The sequence below is a fragment of the Hippocampus guttulatus genome, chromosome 11 (assembly GCF_054856545.1).
Source record: "Hippocampus guttulatus isolate MCC_2025c chromosome 11, RoL_Hgut_1.0, whole genome shotgun sequence".
NCBI classification, from domain to species: Eukaryota; Metazoa; Chordata; class Actinopteri; order Syngnathiformes; family Syngnathidae; genus Hippocampus; species Hippocampus guttulatus.
The window spans coordinates 7,089,683-7,107,224 of NC_141271.1; the positions used below are offsets into that span (position 1 = coordinate 7,089,683).

General features: G+C 41.0%; 2 protein-coding genes across 5 annotated transcripts in view; one reads left to right on the plus strand and one right to left on the minus strand.

Moving 5' to 3' along the window:
• The window catches only part of vwa8 (von Willebrand factor A domain containing 8), a 56,780-nt gene extending 49,062 nt beyond the window's left edge, over positions 1-7,718 (minus strand). Inside the window, exons 1-4 of the mRNA XM_086123932.1 lie at positions 7,403-7,718; positions 7,017-7,094; positions 6,786-6,916; positions 5,940-6,050 (exon numbers count right to left, since the gene is read on the minus strand). Coding sequence (XP_085980058.1) covers positions 5,940-6,050; positions 6,786-6,916; positions 7,017-7,094; positions 7,403-7,541 — 459 coding nt within the window. The 5' untranslated portion in view covers positions 7,542-7,718. The remainder of the gene's footprint in view (positions 1-5,939; positions 6,051-6,785; positions 6,917-7,016; positions 7,095-7,402) is intronic.
• Positions 7,719-8,896: 1,178 nt separating this feature from the next.
• Positions 8,897-17,542, plus strand: part of dgkh (diacylglycerol kinase, eta) — a 71,649-nt gene continuing 63,003 nt past the window's right edge. For 3 of the 4 annotated variants that reach the window (XM_086123246.1, XM_086123247.1, XM_086123251.1), the window contains exons 1-2: positions 8,898-9,104; positions 9,621-9,785. In XM_086123246.1, coding sequence (XP_085979372.1) covers positions 9,057-9,104; positions 9,621-9,785 — 213 coding nt within the window. In that variant the 5' untranslated portion in view covers positions 8,898-9,056. Of the gene's footprint in view, positions 9,105-9,620; positions 9,786-17,542 lie in introns of all 4 variants that reach the window. The other variant, XM_086123248.1, reaches the window with a different exon arrangement.

Below are 17,542 nucleotides of genomic sequence, written 5' to 3' on the forward strand. Positions count from 1 at the left end.
TTTCAACACTGTAATGAGATAATCATTTGGTAATCTAAAATGAAACAGGACAAGGGGCCGGGTTTGAAACTAGCATAGCGTTGTTGGGACGGCTATTCTTAGCAATAAAGTAACTCTGCACAATCTAATCCAGGGATGATTGCTGAGACCATTTCGATATACTGGACTGTAAAATAAGCCTTCAAGTATTTCTGAACCGAATGCAAATACAAAACGATTGATTAGAGGTGGCAAAAAAAAAAAAAATAACGGCCCTTGGGGGATACTGCATTGAGAGGTTCTTGGGACACCAGCAGAGGCTCATCAGCAGTGGTGTAGTGGAGATTTTTTAAGTGGGTGTACACGATTCTGGGATGTTCTATATATACATACAGAACATCAATCATAGGCTACAACACCAGTTGAACTAACGTTAAATTTAATGTTTTACGACACCAAAATAATCACAGGCCAACGTTATTAAGCATAACTCGCATTGGAACAATGATCAACAAACATTTCAATAAAAATTGAATGTGGCGTCGGGAGAAGTGGGTGGACGGCGTACCCCCGCGTACCACGCCCACTACACCCCTGCTCATCTGTGGCTCCTCAATACAATGCATCACAGAAATGTTCCTTTTTTTCATTTTCCTTTATCAGAACAAATTTGTTTGCTTTCCTAGTCCCATGAATATTATCAAAGAGTATGATTTTCTTGAACTGTCCAGGCAGTGTTTCCATTCCTTTGGCAAGGCAAAGGACTATTCCATGCTTTTTATCAGCAGAAAGATGCTTTTTGCAGCATTATGCATAAAAACTGTGATCTTCTTAAAATGTGTGGAACAATCTAATTGCATGCAAGGAGGCTTACCTACGCAATCTACCTAAAGTAATTATCAAGTCCGTTTTCTTCAGAAAGAAAAAAAATTGTCACCATCGGTCAGAAACCTGTCCAAATTTGGACAATTTTATATATTTTTGAATAAATCTTTAATATAGTGAAGTCTCCGTGATGCGGGTCTGCTATTTGTACAAATTAGTTTGCTCTCTTTGTCGATGGAATGTTAAAGCCTCAACGAACATGCCATGTTTTTCTTTTGTTGTTTCCCCCCCTATAAAGTGATGCTTCTGGAGAATTCAGGATTCCGCCTGATGCCAGCGATATGCAAAAACCTCCCCAGGAAAAACTAAAATGGTTATTTAAAATAAATCCAACAACCGAAATAATTCAGAACTGGATAGTAAGATTGTGTGACCATTACAAATTAAATCAACCACAAAAAGTCAAAGAAAATATGAGATGTGTCAGAAGAGTTCCAGGACATGTTTTATAAACGATATCTGCCACGCTTTACATGCCCCGGAAAGATTCTTCTGGAATTTTCCGCGGGTCTGTCGTCACTGCCGTCTTAATTTTGTCCACGTCTTCAAAACCGGTCCCTTTGATGACCTCATTGTGCACGGACAAGATGAAAAAAGTAAAATAAATCACAAGGAGCCAGCTCAGGTTAGTAGGGTGGTTCATCTCGGGCAGGAAACGCTCAGAGCAATGTAAGCAGGCACATTGTCATGGTGAAGTATGAGTTGCCCTGCCACGACACTTGCCTCTTCTTACGCACTGACTGACGCAAACATCATAGGATCTCTTTGTCGATATGCTGGTTGATCGTGTCGCCTACAATAGAGAAGAGTAAAACTGATAGATTATAGTTTGAATTTGAAAAGTGCCTTTTTGACACGAGTCCTGGAAATTCTCGAACACACCTCGTACAAGGCCCATTTTGTAGCCTCGGCCCTTTTAACAACTCACCGCGAAAAAACAAATATATATATATACCTGTGGTATTAGAATTACAATTTTGATTGTTATTATAATGAGACTTACACCAACATGAAGTAAAGTTTTTTTTTTTTATGACTCTCTTGTACATGTTCAGTGTTGCTTTCATCAGTCACTTAACACTGGGTCAGCGTGGAGCTCAGAGGCTTATTGCAGGTTGCAAGTGTTACACTAACAACAGTCAAGCGTGTCCAATAAATTTATATAAACACCTAGCCAGCCGTTAACTTCCAGACGCATTATTTTCCAATGGAGCTGGTGTGGAAATGGTAGGCTTTTTATGACTGCAATTGAGTGCAAGGTGGCTGGCCAACGTATGTGTATGCCAAGTGGTAAATAATGATTGGAGGAGTCCAAAAATGAAAATCCTTCTGACTAACAAAAAACAATGAACTAGCAACCTGGCTTCCCTCTAGAAAAGAATGAGTGAGCGTTAGTACAGGGATTGACCCATTCTGAGTAAATATAGGACTCCAAATGAGCACGGCTCTCTGAGGAATATGCGGCAATGTTCCAGATGACACATGAGCGCACCTGCTACAATCGCTTTCCAATTTACGCCCACCCATCTTCAAACACATGCTGGAAGTCATCACACCCACTAGAGTTTAATAAAACACACAAAACAAACATTTTCTCACCGTATGACATTTAAGAAATTCTGATCAACACACTTATAATGGGTGAATAACTCCTTAGTACTTTCAGAGACCAAAATACCCCCCCAAAAAGTTGTTATGGCCTGTTACCGTGGCAACAAGCAGACGGCTGGTTTCATCTTGAGGTGTACGTGGGAAGAAGGTGAAGGTGCTTGCGAGATTAACACTCCATACTTCCCTCTTAATTTATAAACATGTGATAAAGACATCAGTGGGAAAAGGAAAGTGGAAATGTGGCCCCTTTAACAGAGTGTTGCTGTAAATGCCACTGACAGCGAATGGCCAAGTTGACAAAGCAATTTTACAGATGTCGATCGGAGCCTCATTTATCGACAGATCCCTCAAAATTGCAGCATCTGAGCAGTCACGGTAAATGATTATTGCAGAATATCGTTGCAAATTTCGAATGAGGGGGTATTCCATATTCACCCCCCATGTAATGTTTTAAATTACAGTATTAGTACAAACTGAAGCAGTCAAAAGTTTGGAAATACAGTACACCACCCTGTAATTCAGTGTTTGTTCCTTTTTTTTTAATCCTGAATTACAGATGAACACTTCAGTCATTGACAATTTGAAGAAATATTGATGGGATTTTTGGGAAAAAAAAAGACATGTAAATTTCCCCAGTGTGGGACAAATAAAGGATATCTTAATCTTCTATCATTTTGATTTTTCAAAGTAGGCACCCTTTGCCCAGATAACACCTTTGCACATGTTGGTTATTGTCTCGGTCAACTTTCTGTTCACACCCGTCCTTTGTCAATAGTTAGTAGCTAGAATTCATTGATCTCAATGTGTTTGTGATTATTTGAATTTGAAGGAGCACATTGTCCAAGACACGGGCCCCCGGTTAGTGTTGTGGAAAGGCCAGGATTCAAAAATCTCATGAACACACTGAACAATTATTTACCAATACACCGTTTCTAACCCATCCAAATCCAGATATACCTTTTGTTGTACTGTCCCAGTAATCCCCAGTCGACCAAAGACTCCACCCCTGCGCATTCTTCTCAAGAAAACGTACCCCCGCTGAAGTTAATTACGATGTAGGGAACCGTGAAATTTTGGCCATGGTATTGGCATTTCAGGAATGGCATCACTGGCGAGAGGGAGCCAAGGAAACATTGACTGTATTTACTGACCACAAGAACTTAGCCTACATCAGCTCTGCCAAACGATTAAACTCACGATGGGCTCTGCTCTTCATCTGCTTTTACTTGACTTTAACCTAAAATAAAGGCAAATTAACCTAAAATTAAGATGAAAGATATATACTTCAATAAGACTTCATCTTGCATTACTAGACACATGGACTACCAAAGGCATGGCGTAGACAAAAAGCAGGATAAACAGATCCAAACAGAAAAAACGAAACAAAAATAGACAAATGACCAATTTTAGTAGGTCCAATGGTCATATGAAACACAAGAAAACACATTATCCAGCTGCAAATAAATCAACATGTTTTCAGCCACCCCGGAGGGAAGTCAGAGAAGCACATCACAATGTTCCGAAAGAGTTGATTCGTGCTATTTAAACATAGTATGCAATTTACTCTTCTCCAAAAGGCAAACGTTTGATGGTCAGCTGTTGAACTGTCTATTGTATTATTAATGCATCCAGATTTACATACTCGATGAAAAGCTTGTCATCAAATGCTCCTAAATCTCAGTTTGATTTTATCATGTTATTTGTCAATAAATGGTAGTCATTTGCAATTTCCTCCCCTTTTTCCACAAGATTGGCAACTTCTCGGGATATAGCAAGCTCCTCGCATAGGAATTTTTTTGTCCGTTTGTGGTGTTACTCTTTTGCATCACTTCTGGTTGCATAAAGTGGAGCATTTTGCAGCACTTCCAGTTGCGCAGCGTGATCCGAATAGCAACACAAATTGGGCACGGATGTCACACACGGCCTGGTTTCACACCAAGCCATCTTGGAAAATGTCACAAAAAATGACCCATGATTTTACACGTTTGGGAGGGCGGGTCTAAAATAGACAAAATCTGCAGTTTCATTATTTGACAAAGACTAAAGATACTGCAAGTCATATTTTCTGTGTTGTGATGCTACTGTTGCTTTTTAAGTGTCCAGTTTTTCAGATGGAAGACATCATTACTTGGGGTGCTGACAAGCACACACCCAAACACACCTCAACCACATTCTGTAGTCACACATGAAATGCTCGGAAGCTTCTAAAAGGGAAGTTAAAAACGTATTTTCTGCTGAGGGTTAATTAAGTTCACATCAAAATGTGTTGTCTGACACAAACACAATTGCATTCTTGCGGTTTTATGTAAAAAATAGGTTTTATACATCAGGAATCCATTATGTATGTAGATGTGCAATGCTGTCAAGTCATCCTCTATTTGTACAGTGTTATTGTTAATTGCAGGCATTCAGTTTTGTCTGCACTGACTTGTCTGCAGCTACAGGACAGACAGCGCATGTCTTCAATAATTCAAAGGGTGGATAATAATGATACAAATAAAGCTCTGACCCTCTTTTGTATTTTAACGCTGACTCATCAAAATACTCATTATAGGAACAGTCCAGCAAGGATGGCCCATTTTTCAATCAAAAACAATATTTTGTCATCAGAGAAATGTTTGCATTTTCAATTATATCAATTTGTTTTGGGAGAAATCAGTAAATAAATAACAACTCTCAAATCACCCTTTTCTGTTCAGCAATAAGGTATAGCCAAGCCCCCCCTTCCCTTTCCCTTTTCCCCAAGAGGTAGCAGAGGAACTGGATGTAATTTGTCCATTCTAAATCATTGTACATACATCTCAAATAAAACGGCGATCGATCGACACCAACATCTCTACTAATTGCCGACTTCAACCTCTGAAAATATCACAAGGATTAACCTCTCCATGGCTGACTTATGAGTGAATGAGGATATGAGCAACGAGCATGTACTTTCGCTCATGCTGGTTCCAAAGACTGGGCTAAAGTATGTGGACATATTAGTGCAGGAGCAATGACGAGATGAAGATTATGATTTCTTGGCGTCGATAACCGCTCTCTTGACCAAGTTCTCGCGTGATTCACAACAAAATAACGCTAGGTGGCGAGTTGCCAGTCACGGCAAAATGACCACTGTGTAGAAGTAAAGCATTAATGGCCAATGTCAAAAATGACCACTGTGTAGAAGTAAAGCATGAATGGCCAATGTCAGGCCGCTGACGGATGACGAATGACGGACCAGTAACATTTTGCTGATTGCCCACATCTGCTAATGAGTACAAGCAGTAGAGAAAAGTGATGGGACAGTTTGATGGATAATTATTGTAAATGCATAGCTCCGGTAACATGGCAACGTAGTCTTTAACACATTTCTTCACACTCTGGCTCAAAGACGTGTCAAAAGCAAACTGACACCTCTGCAACAAAAAGTAAAAAATTCCACACTTTGATCCACGGCGCTAACTCAACCAGCACTTGCCTACCTGGTCAACGTAGAAGGCGGTCCCGGCTCGGATCTCTCTCCTTTGCTTCAAGTCAGTCTCTGTGGTGTCCCTGGACAATGCAACATATTCCACTTCGCGTTTGGTCAACTCCTATCAACAACAAGGAAGGATGTTGGTTCAAATAGCATATGCAAGGGAATATCACTAATTAAGGCACTACGGTGAAAAAACACACTCCAGTCCTCGAGCCACTCTCCTGCATATTTTAGAGGTTTCCCTCCTCCAACACACCTGATTCAAATGCTCAAGTTTGTTATCAGGCTTCTGCAGACCTTGCAAATGAGGTGAGTATAAAATCAGGTGTGCTGGAGGAGGGAAACATCTAAAACATGTGGGAGAGAGGTCCGGATGGCAATGTGCATTTCAGGTTGCATCTGACTGGCCTAAGGCAGATCAAAGCATACAATTCCATTTGAAAGTATTTTAGTAATTCATCACACATCTTCAGCACTCAGTTTATCACACAATGAATCTTGAAAAGTCACTAGAAAAACAGACACATCCCATGATGCATTGTGTTTTTGTTTCCCAGGATATTGTTGGATTATCCAGATTTATGAAAGGTCCCCCAGCTGACATTAATTCGGTAAATTATAATTATTATGCCACATCAATGACATTACAGTGCACCTGAGTAGTATTCCATAATTCATTATCATTTTACCGCGGAGAAAAATGCCTACATGTCGCGATGATGGCGGTTAGACTCCAAGTTTTGTGCACATTTCGACTTACATTTTCCTGAACCCTTTGATACAACTCCATATTGCCCAACTTCAGGAACCTCAAAGACTCCGCTGTATTTATTTGAACAAACATACTCACAAGATATTGCATGGCTATTGATCTTCTCAAAGGTCCTGGGGGTCCGATGAGAAACACATCCTGACCCAAAAGGTCTTTCTGCATAATCCATCGCAGGTGCTGCGCAACAGCCTGGGGCACAAAGTCTGAAACTAACAGCACAAATTGAGGCAAATCGACAAGTTGTAAGACTTATTTATCTTGTCAAGGTCATGTTGGACTCTAATTCTAGACCCGCAAGCGTTTACATACTATGTTTGACAGGAACCAGTTCGGGGTTGCGTGGTGTTTTGAGTTTGTAGGAAATATCCCCTATCTTCACGGTGTCACCTGCAAATACACAAAGTCAACAGACTCACACAACTGGCAGCAGTGTCTCAAACACCCACACACAGTTACTGTAATAACGTAAACACATATGACATCTAATGAGTTGATTTCGATAAACTTGGCCTGTTTGCTTGACAATTCAAATCTAAACCCTTGAGTCCAATAAAGCTGTTGGAAATCATAGCCAACTTGTTACCTTGCTAACGTTAGATATTTGCTTAACTGTCGTTGGTTCGCTATAAACATCATAAGACGTTTATACGTGTTTGGTCTTAGTTCTTCTTTAGTCATGTTTTTTTTTTTTTTACCTGAGGACGTGTTAAGAAGTTTGACCTCATGGCTTCTCTTCATCCAGCCATCTCTCCCCAACACGGCACCCAAAATAGTCCGCATCCTCCTGGCAGCAACAGCCGCAGCCGTACCGCTATACAACATCTGCGGGTGCATTTATATTTAACCGATGTTGCTTCCGCCGCTGTCACACAAAGTCTACATTCAAAAATAAATAAACAAAGGTGGCTAATGCTATTTGCCCTATGCCGGCTTGTTACATGAACGTCATTTCATTATCTTGCAAGTCGGCGTGTTTTCGATGAGGGACAAACTAGGTCCGCTCGTTTAGTGTTTCGTGCGGGAACAAGACAAGAATAAAAAAATAATCATTCCATTTTAATTAACCGTAACACACTGACTTATATGTAATTTATTCATATCAATCAATCAAACCTAATTTATATATCCCTTTCCATACAAATGCAATTCAAAGTGCTGTGCAGTTAAAACATTAAAAAATACAAAATAAAAAGAGGACCCCCCCCCCCGCAACACAGACAGATTAATATCCCCACAAACATCCTTGTGCTTCCACGCATACACACACACACACACACAAAAAACAAAAACCCAAAGATGGCTGATTCTTAAAAATTGTTGTTCTTTTTCATCAAAACACATATTACCCGAATGCAGCATTAAACCCACGTCGTAACACAGTCATGACACACGTAAACTATAAAGTTTTTATCTGTGATCAGTGCTCTTCTTGTTTGGCTGCGTCTTGGTCTTGGTTTGCAGTGGGCTGATACTCTCTCTATTTCAATATGATTAATCTCCACAAGATGTTTAAAGCTTGTGAAATCTTTTCATATCCTAATCCTCTCCACAACTTTATCCCTGGCTGGTATGTTCCTTAGTTTTCATGGTTTGCTCCCCCAAATTCTTTTAACAGACCTCTGAGACCACCACAGAGCTGGTGCATTTATGAGATAAGAGTAAACACAGGTAGACGTTGTTGATCATCAAATAACCAAATAATGTGCCCCACTTGATATTGACTCTCCACAGAAATTCCAATTTATATCTGTATGTTTGAAGCCTGAAATGTGATACGATATGATGTGAAGCAAGTGATAAAGTTTTACGTTCAATCTTACCAGTATGGCCAATCTTCTGGGAAATGAAGTTCTCTGTATTATCCCAGAATTTGATACGAAGGGGCAATCACGGAAAATATGAGTTTCACTTTCTTATAAAATAGACATCTGGCATGTACTCACCAACTCTTGAAAATTACACATTAGTGGTACTGAACAAATGTTGTAAAATATATTGTGTAGTTTTTTTACAACAAATATTGGGGGGGGGCAATATTTGTTGCAAAAAATACAATACAATGTCCTGTGCATACAGATTTGGAAACCAGAACGTCAAGAGCTATGACGTCATTCAAGCAAGCGCGGAGGACGCGGATCACGTGGTGCCTGTGGAGGTTCCTTGGAGGAGGCGGGTGGAGCGTAGAGGAGTGGAGACCGGGAGGGGAGGGGAGACCGGAGGAACGGAGGCTGTAGTCTGGTCCATTCGGTGCGCGTGTCAGCGCCGTGCGAGCAGTGCAAAGCCTTCCTCCTCCTGGCCGAGCTTGCCGTGTCGTCTCCTCGCAGCGGACCGACCGAGAGAGACGCGGATATGGAGGATGTCTGCAATTACACCCGCAGCCCTGCCTGGGAGGAGCTGGTTAGTCCAACACGCGAGATTTTGAATTTATTGGGAAACAATCACTTTTATTCAATCACTGCTGCAACAACGACAGAAGTTAAACCACCAGTTGTAATTATGTCACACTTTAAAATACTTTTCTGTTCGGTTTCCGCTTTATTTGACTGCTTGTTTGAATTGAAGATTTCGGGAGCCCAATCGAACCAGTTGTCGCCTCTTTTAATCGAACGTGAACATTTCATTGCTTCGCTGCCAAAAATGAAATCAAAAATGGCTATTAACCGGCTTGTTGTGGTGTCAAGTTTTGATGATGCTGCGGGGAATGTGCGTGACTACTTTGATACATCTTCAAACACGGTCTTTCCTCTCGACCGATAATACGTGTTCCCCCCGGTCATATGGAAATCCGAGGTCTATCCCCCGCATCATCGTCCTCAGCGATGACAGCGAAGAGAGACTCCCCCGAATCAGGAAGGGAGCGGCGGATCCAGCCGAAGCCACTTGATCATAACCTCCTCTTGTCGCCCCACACAGGAGCCGGATAAAGGGCCCGGGTCTACGGCGCGGATTCATCCTCATGTGGTGGGCGCTGTGTCGGTGTCCGCTACTGCGGACGAATCGTCTGACAGCGAGGTGGAGCAGGAGGGTCCCCAGAAACTTATCCGGAAAGTCTCCACCTCAGGACAGATCCGAAGCAAGGTACGAGACAATTGAGCGCATGGATAGATGGCTACTTCATTTTGTTGACCTGCTTACCCTAGTGAGAATTAAAAATGTACACATTTTGCTTCCATTATTTAGCTACATCAGAGGGGGAAAATAGTAATCAAACATCCAATGTAATCAAACATCCCTGCAAACTACAATCACAATAATAAACATTTTGTTCAATTAATATCAAAGTTACCACATATATCAGCAGTATTATCTTTGAAAAGGCAGAATTTTTGTTTCCAGTTCTTGTATTGAGTGTGTACAGTACCAGGGCATTTGATTACCTCTTCAATTATGATTTATTTAATGATTAGAGTGATATAAAATGTAAAATAAAAAAATAGACAAAACATGATTATTATGAAATGATCAATGTTAGAAATTGATACTTTTATTTATCACATGAGGTGCACTGAAATGAAATCATTTCATTCACGTGTGCCAACCAAATTAATGTATTTCTTCTACTTCTGAGGACAGATGCATTTGTATCAGATTGTGTTTATGTGTACTGTACTTAATATTGTGGCAGGTTAAATGCACAGATTGTTTTTCTGCGCATTTAACCTCACTGAAAATTCATGCTAGAATTATGTTTTGCAAAAGTCTCTTTTAAAATGGACAGTGTAATGTTAATGAAAAACTTTATTACAAGCATCATGTGTTATGCTGCCTAGTTCTGTGAGTATGTTGGGGAGGTTGAAAAGATAAGGTGTACAGTGTATAAAGTGTACATAAAATGTGATATATATATACTGTATATATACCTGTATATCTATATCTATATCTAGATATAGATATAGATATACTGTATATAGATAGATATAGATAGAGAGCTAGAGATAGAGATATATATAGATAGACATATATAGCTGCATCTGCGACACACAGGCGTTGGTAAGTAAATGAGTCGCTAATTCTTCCACACTGTCACCTAAGCTTTCTTGGCCCACTTATCTCCAACACTACAATGGAGCGCTGCACTCCCACGCCAATGGATCCACTTAATTATTGACTGCTCCACTTCAATCAATTTACATTATTTAACATTGGAAGGAGCACATTCAGTTTTATATGTGGAATTAAAACAAAACATGCATGGGTATCTTAGTTGCCATTGGGGCCTGCTGAAAAGAATTTGGATTTGTTAATTACACCTAAATTTATTAAAATAGGTCATTTTGTAACATACAGAGTGCAGCCTCTATATTTGAGCCCACATCCGATGCTGTGGTTGACCTTTGATTTTAAACCAAGGTCAGAATGATTTTTTTTTTCTTTGAGGAGCAGTTTCGCTCATCAGTAACATCTGCGGTTGTTTTGTTGTCAAACATTGCATTACAATTATCTGCCACCTCATTTTGCTTGTTTTCAACCTGTTTGAGCAATCTTATTATTATTATCAGGATTATTATTATTATTTTTCTTCATATTCATAGTAAGGACGTAACAGGTTAGCGTATACTGTACTTGTCACTATGGTAAGAAACAAGCCACAAATTCGACGGTAATCTTAAATCACAGAGCCCAATCCCTCGGCAGGAATTACCTTATGTTAGTAAGGTACATAAATATTAATGGCACTACAAAGAAGCCTCGTTGGACCAAGGTAAAATTAATTCAGTGGGGTTTTTCCCAAAACCTTTGCTTGATTTAGCAATTGTGCGACCACATGTTCAGAGCATCACTTTTTCGAGGATTTCTTTTTTTTTTCTGTCCTTCGTGAGGATCAAGTGGTTCAGATAATGGATGGATGGATCAAATTCTCACTTGTTGCCTGTGAATTTGAGGGGCGATACTTGCCAAATCAAAAATGGCATAAATCACAATACACACTGCAGTGATGACTTTCATGCACAGGCTGGCATCGACACAATAAATTATTTCATCTGCTCGCCTGTGCAATGGTGGTGGTATAAAAATACTTCTACGACTTAGCGCATTGTGCTAATACAGAGTTGCTGTTGTGTGGGTCAGTGGGGTTGTTTTAGGTGTGCGTGTGTATGCGGAGAGTTGCTAATGGATCATGTGTCCGTAATGCTTAAGAGAGTGTTGTTCCACTGGATTGTTTGCTCAGCTCTGGACAGAATGTGTGCATGTGTGTGTATGTGTGACTGTGTGTGTTGGTGCACATGCATGTGTCCACTTTTCCCATGTCGCTGTCCACTGTACGCCTGTCTTCCGGTTCTTTGGTTGCCACAGACAACCATGTCCTTGGTAGCTTGCGATGGCGTCATTAAGACAGCTGGTTCGGGTGAAAGGGAACACATGCCACACTGGGCTCCTCTAGAAATTATCTTGATAGTTTGTTTTCTGTGTGGGGACAGTTGGGTCAAATTTTGAGAGCAGGACAAAATCTTTGCAAGTGCAAGAGGGAAAACAAAGTTATATGAACATGTTTTTCCCTCCCAGTTGTTTAGCCACTTCACAATCATCTTTGTGTTTGCACATTCAAAAAAAAGTACAACTCTCCCACTTGTCTAATACTGTATTGCCGAATTGTTGTTTTATTTGGTTTTGTTCAATCATGAAACAATTAACAGTCAAGCTAAGTAATAGAGAATAAATATTTTGAAATACATTTTACGGGAGTAGGCATCGTGGAGATGAGAGAGAGAGAGAGAGAGATAGAGAGAGAGAGAGACCAACCACCAATTTGTTTTAGTTGACAGTGAAATTGTCTCAGTGAATGTGTCAACCATCCATTTCCTTTGGAAGACTGGCTCAATGGTAAACATGTTAAAATACAAGCTGAGTTGGATCATTGAATATAACGGCTGTTACACCCCAGAGTTGTCCGGAGAAATAATCCCTTTTTTCTTTAAAAAGGCAAAGCTTTTGATGATATTTCCACCTTGAAAATCACCAGCACCAATCTAATGAATATACCAATTACAACCCCGTGTTCGTACACATATAAAGAATGTGTTTTTGTTCCAGGCGGCCGGGATGTCCAGTGGTTAGCGCGTCGACCTCACAGTGCAGAGGTACCGGGTTCAATTCCAGCTCTGGCCTCCCTGTGTGGAGTTTGCATGTTCTCTCCGGGCCTGCGTGGGTTTTCTCCGGGTACTCCGGTTTCCTCCCACATTCTAAAAACATGCATGGCAGTCTGATTGAACACTCTAAATTGTCCCTCCGTGTGAGTGTGAGCTCAAATGGTTGTTCGTGTCTGTGTGCCCTGCGATTGGCTGGCAACCGGTTCAGGGTGTCCCCCGCCTACTGCCCGAAGACGGCCGGGATAGGAAACTCCTAACCAACCTTTCCACCAGAAATTGTAGAAACCTATCAATTGAATCGTATTCCCAGTTTACTTCATTTGAGATCTCAGTGGAAGGGTGCCAGAAAGTAGTGCAGTACTTTTTTTTTTTTTTGCTTTGCTCCGCTATTGACACAGAAATACAAAAAAAAACAACATTTCAGCGCACCAAAGTGTAGTGACCTGCTTGATGGAAATCGGAGTGTTGCCTCAGTAAGTGATTTTGGCAGATGCACAGAAGCCTGAACCTGAGGAAAGAAAAGACATCTGCAGTCCCCACAACTCTGGATGGAGAAATAAGACAGTTTCTCACCCTTTCCAAACAAGTGGTGTCTTGCGATCACTTTCTCGCTGAGGGAATGACTCCTTCCAAAGCTGGTGGTGAATCTGATTGAGGTAATTGTGAGAAATTGCTGGCTTTGGCAACACGAACAAATCCAAGTAGCTTCTTGACACACGCACACCCACAGTGTTGCACAAAGGAAATTGAGGACAGAGGAATTACCCACCCTTACGGCAACACTGCTGTAATTTTCTCATCACCGTGGCGACATTTTAGCATGTTGTGGTAGTTCGAGGGGACAGTTATAATTACTTCCATCAGGGATCACAGCGTGTGTAGAGAGCCACAGGAGATGCCTGAGAAAAGTGAGCATAGTGTAAAGATATTTAGTGGAGATCTCAAAAAGACTTGATTATTCTGCCGTCACAAACACAGCATTCTCGTCAACCAAATTAGTCCACAATGGAGGCATAATGGGCTCTAAATGCATGGAATGATGACGAAGACTGTCATCTTCTCCACGCGGCCATTAATCTGAGGGACAGAAGAGTAAGCTGGTTTGTTCGTCACAGTCACGGTATTGTATAGAGTACGCCGAGAAAAATAGGCAGGATGTGATTTGAGGCCGGCACCTACACATAAATCTACTTAACTGGAGTTTGAATATGTGCATTTGTATCCTGGTGTTTATTATCCCAGAGTCCCGTAGGCTTCTTGCAATATTAGTTAACAGGGAAAAAGGTGGAAATGGGGTCTTTCTCTGAGCCTCTTTTGATACTCTGCAACTAAATCTTCCTTTTGTTCATTTATGAGACAACTGACCTTTCAAATGACTGCTCATATTCAAACTTATTTTTATACAGGGGACTTGTTTTCATGATTTGTCCAAGCAAACACATTATCCATCACAATTGCATAGAGCGTTGGGCTGGAACCTCTTATGCCACAATTTGTTCAATTGAATATACTTTTTTTTTCAATAATCTATACTATTGGCATGTGGGTGTTATTTTTATATATCCATCCATTCATTACCATTTATCCTCACGAGGGTCATGGACGTGGAGCCTATATTTTTAAATATTATCCATCCATCCGTGCATCCATTTTCTAATTCGGTTATCCTAACCAAGGCCGCGGGCGTGCTGGAGCCTATCCCAGCCGTCTTCGGGCAGTAGGCAGAGTATACCCTAAACTGGTTGCCAGTCAATTGCAGGACGCACGAACAACCATTCGCACTCACAATCACGCCGAGGAACAATTTGGAGTGTTCCATTAACCTGCCATGCATGTTTTCGTAATGTGGGAGGAAACCGGAGTACCCGGAGAAATCCCACAGAGTCACAGGGAGAACATAAAAACCCCACACAGGAAGGCCAGAGCAGGAATGGAACCCTGCACCTCTGCACTGTGGGGTGGGCGTGCTAACCAGTCGGCCACCCCAACACACACACACACACACACACACACACACACACACACACACACACACACACACACACACACACACACACACACACACACACACACACACACAAATATATATATGTATATATATTATAGTGACCAATCTAGTGTTAAAAATTGCTTACTCTCTCTTTGATGATGCAATGTTAATGGTTGAGCACTGCTGATTTTGGAGGTGTGAGGATTCTGCCCAGCACCAGCAAGTAAGTTATAGCCACGAAGAGTGGTGTCAAAGTGAGGGGGGAAAAAAAATCTTCTTGAGAGCTGATATAGTCAATTGAAGTTCATCTTCAGTTGTGGCTCAGAGGCTGCAATTTTGCGCAGTCTTAATTTTTTCATTCAGTCATTGGAGAGTTACTACGGGTGGGAATCATAGAATAACTTGTCTTACAGTATTATTGCAACATTTTACCAATGATTCCACAAGTATCACAAATAGTCAATATATTGGGTGAAAACTATCAATAATAGATGACAATTTTTATGGATCTGAACAGCTCATGTATATCAAGGATGCATCATGTTTTTGAATGTGACAGCATATTTTTGTCTGATATTCAGACAAAAATCCCTGTACTTGTATGTTGTACTGTCCATGTTCAATGGTTGTTTCCATACGCAGTGATTGCACATAATTTTGAAAGGTAAAAATCATCAAGAAGTACTGGCATTTACCAATACTTGATGGTTTGTATTGAAAGCAATGAATTAATCAATAAAGTCATGGCTTCTTCATGCTCCGCTTACATTTTGGACATTTGTATTCTTGGCAAAATTCCTAAAAACTCACACCAACATTTTGAAAAAAGCCTTCCCAAAAAGTAGACACCAAGACCATATTGTCATAATTGGTCAGCTCCTGTTGGTGTCTAAATATTCTTTTTGATCAGTTTGCTGTGTCAAGATATAATCAGCGATCGGGAATCTGAGACAGTTAAGAGCATCTGCCCTGTTTTTCACCTCTGAGAGATGAGTGGATAGATTAGGATAGGAGTTTTTTCATAAAGCAAACTCATTAATCAGATAGGCTCCACAAGGACTCGTAATTGGTTTCGCACACAAAGCTCGGGAGCTTTAAGCTAAGACAGTGGGGACCATTAGCGTAATGGAGTCTGTTGTTGACTGTGGCTAGGCCGAGCTGAAGTTCATAGATGGTCAAGTCCTGTGTATGTGACTACCTCGTTAAACTGACTGTCTGGGTCTTGTCAAAAGGAACACATGCTTCACTGCTCCACTTAGCCTTACATTGACCAACCACAGCTGCTGGATCCATTTGAACCGCTGTTGCCTTTGTCCATTGTGTCGACTTGTTTGTGTGCAAACCTGAGTATGTGTGTTGCAGTTGTTGGCCTGCCGTTGGCCAAGCGGTGTGCGTGGGCGGAAGCTGCGCGGCACTCAGGTTACTCATTTCTTTTCCGCAACAGTACTTAGACACTGTATCACAATTTAGCTGAAGAGCAGGCCAGCGGACGGAGAAGAGCGGTAGCGCTATTTAAAGATCACTTCTGGCCTACTTGGCAACAGGAAGTATATGGAGACAAGGAAAGGAACTATGAAGGCCAAGGAGGGACAAAAGGAGAATGTAGAACATCCAATTAGAGCTCAAGTCATTTGTGCAGCTCTGACAGGTCAAAATTAAAAGTTTGGGACCTTAACGTCAAAACGAGGTTGTTTTATTTCCAACTGCTATACATTTCAATATTTCTCATGATGCAATCTATGTAGTTAACTTGAGTGAACCAGTGGTTTTGTCCAACTCCACATTACTAATAGGTAGGATTCTGTCCCCTGTCTATGTCACATGTGACCAAGTCAATATATCCTGAGTCACCACTGTTAATGGTAAAATGTAAAATCAATCAACCCGCATTGTACTGAGCAGATGGGTTGGAGAGAAGACCAAACGCCTGGCTAATTTTTTTATGTCTTGTTTGCCATTGCTAGTGGTTCTGTGGTGGGACCACAAAAAAAAAAAAAAAAAAAAAATAAGGAACCCCGACCAAGACAAAACACATTATAAGAAATATATAACAATGGAATGTAAGTGAACTCAACATAATTTAATACACAGTGACCCCCATGTTTTTGCATGCGCCATGCATCTGGGATGATGCTGTGATATGGTTGCTGCTCACATTGTTTGCCCTCTGCCAAGCAAAGTAAAACAATTGCAAACTCCTACTACCTGTTACGATCCGGAATCATTCGCATAGGAGTGTATCCCAAAAACGTAGATAAGGATAACATTTTTTGGCAGAAATGTTTGTTTACAAAAAGGCCGACAAAGTACAAATGAGATTACTGGTACACAGAGCTGGGATATGCGTGAATAACAAAAAGTGCTTGCAAACGGCAAGGAACAACGAAACAATGTAAATAGCTTGTTGGGAAGGACAAGAAAATTCAATTATGAGAAAATACAAAATAACACTATGCATTTGAAACTTAACTGCTACTTACAGCAAGAACAAACTATGACATGGACAAGAATGGAGAACAAGATTATGAGTGTCTTGAGAATTGCACTTGGCACGAGAGAGGCAAAGGATCCAACAATGGGCGGCCCGGTGATCCAGTGGTTAGCACGTCAACCTCACAGTGCGGAGGTACTGGGTTCAATTCCAGCTCTGGCCTCCCTGTGTGGAGTTTGCATGTTCTCCCCGGGCCTGCGTGGGTTTTCTCCGGGTACTCCGGTTTCCTCCCACATTCCAAAAACATGCATAGCAGGCTGATTGT